Raw genomic sequence first — 8,520 nt, 5'->3', positions numbered from 1 at the left:
CGAACATGGCCCATCCTTGGGCCCTTATAGCAGCTTCCTGGGGTGCTGTGGCTGTGGTTACATCCTTGGCTTACACCTTGCTTCAACAGATGTCTTCTTCAAATAGAAAACTTTCATTTAGGAGTCTGTTTATTAAGAAGATGCAAACTAAATCATGGTCAGGCCTTGCCGGTTCCCAATCAGAATTCACAGATCATTTTCCCAACAGCGAGGCAGCTTGTAAATGTTGGAAACAAAACTGTCAAATGTTTGTAAAAAAAAAAAGACTGTATTCAAAGTGTCAAACTAGAGGCTCATACACATATACCGGTATATATATTTTTTTCTTTCCAAATTTTTTTGGTGAAATTTGAATTATTCAGCGCTTTTACATAAAATACATTAAAAAATGGTTAAAAATGAAAACCAGTGAATGGAACCTCCTTACTTCATCAGTAAACTTTTATAAATGGGTTGAATTGCAAGTTGAAAGTAAAGAGTGGAATCAACACCATGGTATGGTTACAAAAGATGTATAACTAAAATCCTGTATGGGACACCTTTGTATAACCCTTAACTGCTGGCCACTGTGCATAAACACCTAATAACATTGGTAGCCAGGCTATCAGAATGAGTAAGTCACCAGGCACAGCTACGCAGAGACTCAGCTTCATTTTCTGAACCTAGACTATCCTAGTTTCTCCATTTTGGTCAACTACAGCCAAGCTGACACAAGCAGGTGCATCAACGAATGGTAGCTCTTTTTCCTTTTTTTTGCAATCTTTTTTATGACAGGGCCCTTCTCTCCTCCTGAGACCCTATAGCAACCACCTTGGATGCTATGGCTGTAATTACAACCTCTAACTACAAACTATACAGGATGGTTGGGGGAATCCACCTAATATAAAGGTGCCCAACCCCAGAATTGATTGCAGGGGTGGACTGACCATTTGGAAACTCGGACACTGCCCGAGGGCTTTTTTGAGTTTGGGCAAGGACACAGGGGCCCCATGATCCCCTATTGCCCGGGGGCCCATTAGTTGTCAGTCCGCCCCTGAGTGGGTGTCACCACTGTTAAAAAACTGGTACAAAAGAGAACTAAACTGCGGAAAACAAAACACCCCTGGGGCTACCTCATACAAAAATGTGTTACAAAACAATTTACAAAAAATACCCATGCTTAACGGGTAAACCCATCTAAGTCTGCCCAATCCCACTGAAAATCTTGGGAGGAGATATTGAGGTGCAGGAAGGTGCAATCTCTTTTGTCCACTGTAGGTGAAGCTCAATCAGTACAGTACTACAGTTGAAGAGGAAGTCAAGAGAAACCTTGTTTCCCTGTTGTTTCCTTGGTCCCCTGGAGCAGCGTTCTAGGTGGCTACACTGCATCCGGATGACCCTGGCTGCCATCTTGGGTCAATCAGAGTCTTTTTATGTCCCTGTCCCCAGGTTGTTATGTGCGCATTTGCTAAATGGCTAGTGTAGGGAGGGACAGCACTAGAGGGAGGGAAAGGTTCTGGAGGAGTTGGGAAAGCTCAGGACCTATGTCTACACTACCGTAAGCTCCCTCTTGGGTTGGACTGGCCAGGCTGCTTTCCACCTCCTTTGACAGCCGCTGCCTTCCTCTCGGGCCTACTGACGCTGAGTCTCTGCTGCATTGACTGTAAGCTCCCAGATGGTTGAGCTCCCGCCGGGCTTTTGTACTGTACTGCAAGTTCTTCAATATACTGGTTACTGCATTCCAAGCCTCAGTGTGATTACTGCTACCACACCACGGTGCACCTAACTCACAAAGGGATGATTTTCAGTGGGATTATGCAAGTCTAGACAGGATTACCCGTTAACCATAGGTATTTTGGTGCATTTTTTGTATTTTTTCAATATATTTTGTATGGGGTATCCCCAGAGGTGTTGAATTTTCCATGGTTTCGTTCTCTTTTGTACCTGTAGTTACATCCTTGGGTTACACTTTGCTTCAACAGATATACATGTGATGCGAAATATAATTTTGCTCAAAAAGAGAACTTTAATTTATAGCTAAGAAGCTGTTAACTAAATCATGGTCAAAACATGCTTTGTTGCTAGTCTATCAGAATTCAGAGATCGTTTTAATTTATAAAACAGCAAATTAGTAAATATTCGGAACAAAACTGGCAAACTTTTGTAAAAAAAAATTTGGAAAAGGGAAGATTGAAACAAAAACATCAAACACAGGCTGATAATACATACACCAATATATATTTTTTTCTTTCAAAACTTTTTTTGTTAATTTCAAATTTTTCAGTTTCATAACAGCAGCACCTTTCCGTAGAATAAAAAAAAAGTTGAAAAAAATGATTCAATCTAAAAGTGAAAACCAGTGAATGGAACCGTTGACTTTGAATCACCGGTAAGTTTTTCTAAACAGTTTGAATAGCAAGATTTAAACAAAATTGAGAGAATACGCATCAAACTAACCATTTGTAATCTTTATAAAAAGGTCTTGTGGTTTTTTTTTTTTTTTATAAAGTTAACTTGAATACAAATTAGTATTCTATAAATAAACTTTAAATGACTCTTTACCATTAACTTAATAGAACAAATACACAATTGTTCACAGTTGAATTCATCCATAAAGATAATATATTGTTTTTTGTGGGTCAAGAGTTCACAGCACACAAAACATTGGACATGAAGCACTTTCAGGGACCCCTGAGCGGTCCCTAAAGATTGTCAAGTATTTTCATATGAACTGATTTTTTTTTTTACCACATACCAGACTTTAATAAGACAAAGAGCAAAGCGCAGCAAGGTAGAGCAACCAATCAGAACAGCGTTCACTGCTGTGACAACTTTGAATTAAAATTTGATTGGTTACTATAGGTTACTGCACTCTGCAAACCATTATTACTGAGCTACCTTAACACTAAATAACTATGAAACTAGCCCCAGATAAATGAAATATGCTACGATTCTTACAACCAACCTCTTTTAATCTACAGATGTTCTAGCAGCTCTAAGCTTTATTGCATATGATTTTGCATTGATTATCAGATCTGGTTACAACACGTGATTTTTTTGCAGCAACAAGAAAAAAAGTAAAAAGAAACGAAAAACAAAATGAAAAATATAAAAATACACAAATAAAAACACTGACAAGTACAAACTATAATATGATGGACCTTAGGGGGCCTATTTATAAATGTTTTCACGAGATTTATAAAACTTTCAAAATTCACCCATTTTTCTAATTGGATGTAAATGGAAAATAGTTGAAAGTTGTGTGAATCTCGTGTGAAAGCAGGTCTAAATAGACTCCCCTATATGATTTTACATATATACACTCCTGAAAATCAATATATGGCTTTCTGTAGTTGGAAACCATGTTGTGTTCAGGAATATAAAACATATAATAGCTTATGTTAAAAAATTAAAAGTAAAAAAAAGTGTCTTTTTTGTAGTTAACTTTATACTTGCAGACATCTTGTCCAGAATTTTTAGGGTTGTCACTAGTTTGCATTGACTATTTTATTGCACACCTCTCTGCTGAAGCTACTTAGAGAAGTCTTTTTATCTACAGAACAGGATAGCCAATTCTGTTGTATCCTGAGCTATAGTCGTAAAACATTTGGGGCAAGGAGCATTCAGTGTAGCAGGGAGTAAATGAAGTCAGTGTAGAGCAGTTGTCTTCTATCACAGCAGGAAGGCTAGTGTCACCATTACCGGTGAAGACCGTCCCTGGCATTGGTAAGCATTTCAAATTATCATTGGGGTTCCCACTGCAAGTTCCCACGGGACTCTTTTTAATGAGATTACATGGATTCCAGGGGTCGGAATAAAGGATCCCATTTAGCAAATGATGTGGCTCATACATAGAATGCTCCGCTGTAATGTCTTGGTGTATCCTCACTGATGCTCCCTGAATGATCTCTTGCTCTGAGATCATGTTGTTGTAATCCGAGTCCAGCAGGTCAAAATACTCCAAGGTCTCTTGACTGCCCTTATCCAACTCTTTTAAAGTTGCAACAGAATTGGACAGAAGCCCCGACGAACAATTAGCAGGTTCGGTGAAGAAAGACGGAGGGAGGTTGCGATTCCTCAAGGGCACTTTTTTGCATCTTTCTCCACGAACTTCCTTGGCGTTGTCAAACAGGGCTGCTAGACTTTTGCTTTGCAAGTTGGTCTGGGTGGTGTCCCTCTTTGGAGGTGGTTTACAATGATAACCTTGAGGGCTGGTGCTACTGGGCGATGCTATTGGACCTTTAGGAGACCCTTGGCTTGGGTTGCCATTTCCAATCATCCCTGTGCATCTTTTAATCTGTTTTTGCAGATACTTCCGATGATTGACCTTCCGTTTGGACTTTACGGGTTTGTCCAAGGCCAGCTTGATGTTGCTGGAAGCTGAGTTGATGAAAGTAAGCAAGTCCTTGCTAGACTCCTTATAGTCACTACCAGTTTCAACAGCACCAAGAAATTCAACCCCTTCGTGATATCCTTTCTCGAAACCCATATGGGATCCTGGAAAATACAAGGGCATAAAGTGATGGTTCATTATTGCAGCTTGAACGGCCATAGCTGTTGACAATTCCTTTGTCTACCAAGAATCAGTCAAGGAAGACTTCTTTTTACAGGTTGTCTTCGCAGGTGTCTCAAAAGCATAACTCCAGAGGGTTTGATGCGTTGCAGCACTAGATCCCAAACAATCCCTTTAAATTGTTGTTAGAACCTGCTTAACAGAAGACAGCTCCAGTCCCGCATAACACATATCTTGTTCAGCTGCGCCATACAAAAATTTGAAGATTTGACCTGAAATTGATGCAGCAAAGACTGTGTGTCTCTGAATCTTTCTTCCATCAGGTCTTGTGAATTTAGCCTGTTCTCACCAGAAACACAGAAGCTGAAAAGAGTGGGAGGGGGAGATAAGTAGGAGGGCTACATCTAATGGTATCAGCTTTCACTAAATCCATGGGGAGGGAATGATACATCAGGCAAGACCCGAAATAAAGAAAGCTCTGTGCTCGCTTCCTTCACTCACAAGACAAAATACAAGCTCCCAGTTCTATTCAGGCCTGGAATAAAACAAATAGCTTTTTTTTTTTCTTTTTTTTCTTTTTTGTTTTTCTTAGTGTACTTTCACCATCAACTAGTAACCAGAAAATAATTTCAATGGTACAGGAATGTATTTAAAAATAAAAAAAATGTAAATAAAATTGTGTGTGTGTGTATTGTATAGATTTTTTTAATTTTATTTTCTCTGTCAAGAGCAGATAACAAAGTGTAAGACAGATATAAACATTTTTGAAAAATTTTTATTGAGTGAGATTACTAGTTTTTTGTTTTGTTTTAAACTGGAAGTAACTGTCATTTTTGTTTATAAACTGAAGGATTTGTTTATTATCTAATATGGCATGTATTTAGTTTTACAAAACAACAATGTTACAGCTTCAGCTACAGTTCATACATAAACATACATTCTTTGGTGTTTCAAACCAGGCCAAACAGAACTGACCAAAGACATCCAAGGGCAGCCAACCCAACCGTCCTCAAACATCTAAATCTCCTGGGTCTACCCAAAACACAGACAGTTTTAGTGGGCAACCAATTTTGTTTAGGCTATGAAGGAGATGGGAGAGGAACCCACTCAGAGCGGCTTGTATGTTTGCCCTGGTTTCCCCTTACTTCGCCCAGCAGCCAGGCACAGTGTGTTTCTTCAGCTATATACACACACACATTTTTCTCATTGTCTTCAATGACCAGTGTAGGCAGTGGCGGACTGACAACTCATGGGGCCCCCGGGCAATAGGGGATCATGGGGCTCCTGTGTCCTTGCCCAAACTCAAAAAAGCCTATGAAAAACGTACCAGGGGCATCTTATGGGGCCCCCTACTGACCCCGGGCCCTCGGGCAGTGCCCGAGTTTCCAAATGGTCAGTCCGCCCCTGAGTGTAGGTGATGCTTGTGTTTGGAGTTTTATTGTAGAACTGGGGATAGGGATGGGGAATTGTAGTAGGATACTCCAAGATTAGAACTTTTGAGGACATCTGAGCTTATCTCTTAGTTGAGCAGTATTGAAGTCCTGACTGACAGCAAATAGCAGACTTCTCTTTAACCCCTTCGCGCCAACGTCACACAAATATACGGCCTCAGAGAACCGGGCTTTTTTACTGTGGGGCCGCATATTTGCGTACCTGTCTGTGTGCTGGGAACATGCTGCACGGCGTGCTCCCATCACAATGACCAGGGTGTCACTAACGATCGGGACTCCCGATTACAGGTCACATGATTGCTGTGATAGTCTCTGATTGGCTATCACAGTGATCAGTCACTGTACAGCTCGGTCCCCTTGGGGTTTTTTTTCTCTGTATGGATGGAGGAGAGAGATTCATTGTATCTCTCTAACTCCTGGCATAGAGGGAAAAAGGAATGTTTGTTAAAAAAAAAAAAAGATAAATAAATAAATATTAAAAAAATTAAGAAAAAATACCTAGATCAAGGTTTGATCTAGTTCAATGCCAGGGTAAGTCTTTGGGGTCAAGGTCAGGGTCAAAGGTCAATTGTCAGTGTGCTTCAGGTTAAAAAAAAATGCACACTTGTTTCTGGGCTGTACTCCGGGTACAAACAACAAATAACATACACATATATGGTATCGCTGCGATCATCAAGTGCTGGAAAATTTATTTTGGGTTGTCCTTTGGTGGTCGGTTGTGGTAGTAACAAGAAACACACAGCTAAATTTAATTTTTTTATTTTATTTTACTATTTTGGGCCAGTTTTCCTTTGATAATAAAAAAAAAAATCTGGAGATAGCCATTACCATTCACCTCCAAATGAAAGCCCAATTTGTCCTAATAAAAAAAAACAAGTTATAATTCACCTGGATGTACAAAGTATTTGTGGTGATATGTACGGTTTTACTAACACATGTCAACGTTGCAAAATTGTGCTTAGGCATTAAGATTTGTTTTACCCTTAGGCTTGAAGGGGATAACATATAGCAGCAAGTAGTTTAGGAGTGAGAAAAGTCCCTTTTTGCAGCAGTAGTAGTAGTTACAGGGCTGAGCTCCTCAGGTACAAGCCATTTACGACAGACTGTGACAGCCCACAGGTAATGTAGCTGAGGAAAGTCCTTTGCAGCAACAATTGGACAAGCTCCTGAGAACACTAGCCAGTGTTCCCTTTCCTCAGACCCACGATGACTATAAAGCACCAGAGGGGTAGCAAAGCACACAGAATCCCCTAGATCTCTCAGTGTCTTTACTCACAAGTTCAAGTACAGAATAGCAACCTCCTTCCGATCTTCCAAACGCCTTTCTCTCCAGTGATACCAGAGAGATCTTTGGCAGCCAGCTTTCCTCAGTCAGCATATTGTAGGACCAGGGTCACTCTCTCTAACTTCAGGCCCTCAAGTCGACCCACCTGGGGCCGAATGGCAGCAAGTGCCAGGTAAGGCAGCCTGGCTGTTCAATCCTCTCCCAGGAAAGACGCTGTACCCCTGTGCTCAGAGAATATAATCAGCACTCCCAGGATTCAGTGGGGCCACTCCCCTGCAATTGGACAGGGCTGTATCCATATTCATGCTGTTTATTTGCCTAGCCCCTACCCATGTTATGGAAGGCTCTCATAGCTTCCTGCAGGCGGGCAAAACTCAAACAAACTCTAACAACACCAGAGCATCGAGCAGACCTAACTAATCAATCACAGCACTCTGTTAAGCAGAGAGCCCAACAGATTTTTCCAGTTTCTCTGTTAAAGTGTTACTAAACCCACAACAGTAAAATCAGTCTGTATATGCTGTAAAGCATGTTTGTTATACTCACCGTGGAACCTAAGGGGTTAATCCTCTGCATTGTGTAAAAATGCTGTTTGATCCTGTCTTCTCTGCCCCTCCTCTTTTTGAAATCGCCACCTGATACAGACTGAATCCGTAGTCACATACAAATGCTCAGTTTAGTGTGTATTGCTAGAGAGGTTTTTTTGTTCTTGGGAGAGTGCATGTGATCAGCACAGGGCCAATCAGAACTGTCCAGACAGAGAGTCAGAGGTTTCACATCCTCCTAGAGCAGAAAGAAAACTCCTCCTACAAGCTTTAACCAGTGCTCTACTGAAGTCACAAGACTGCTATATACTGCTGATGAGAAAAGGTATTTAGCAGTTTATATTTACTAAAATAATTGCAATTCCATGTTCTGTGTACTGTGGGAGACCAGATATAGTGAATGCAGGGTCCTGGGAGACCAGATATAGTGAATGCAGGGTCCTGGGAGACCAGATATAGTGAATGCAGGGTCCGGGGAGACCAGATATAGTGAATGCAGGGTCCGGGAAGACCAGATATAGTGAATGCAGGGTCCTGGGAGATCAGATATAGTGAATGCAGGGTCCTGGGAGACCAGATATAGGGAATGCAGGGTCCTGGGAGATCAGATATAGTGAATGCAGGGTCCGGGGAGATCAGATATAGTGAATGCAGGGTCCGGGAAGACCAGATATAGTGAATGCAGGGTCCTGGGAGATCAGATATAGTGAATGCAGGGTCCTGGGAGACCAGATATAGGGAATGTAG

General features: G+C 41.1%; 1 protein-coding gene across 1 annotated transcript; it reads right to left on the bottom strand.

The window, feature by feature from the left end:
- Positions 1-2,583: 2,583 nt before the first annotated feature.
- FAM181B (family with sequence similarity 181 member B) lies at positions 2,584-4,850 on the bottom strand. The gene has a single exon (XM_089676778.1). The coding sequence runs from the start codon at positions 4,529-4,531 to the stop codon at positions 3,533-3,535; it is 999 nt and encodes a 332-aa protein (XP_089532904.1). The 5' UTR covers positions 4,532-4,850; the 3' UTR covers positions 2,584-3,532.
- Positions 4,851-8,520: the final 3,670 nt, after the last annotated feature.

Source organism: Staurois parvus, unplaced genomic scaffold, assembly GCF_062004578.1.
Source record: "Staurois parvus isolate SC_StPar_1 unplaced genomic scaffold, SC_StPar_1.0 ptg000173l, whole genome shotgun sequence".
Taxonomy (NCBI): domain Eukaryota; kingdom Metazoa; phylum Chordata; class Amphibia; order Anura; family Ranidae; genus Staurois; species Staurois parvus.
This window is presented reverse-complemented; position numbering and strand designations above follow the sequence as displayed.

Excerpts from the sequence above, each read along its gene's own strand:
- FAM181B (XM_089676778.1), bottom strand. The coding sequence starts at position 4,531 with ATGGCCGTTCAAGCTGCAATAATGAACCATCACTTTATGCCCTTGTAT.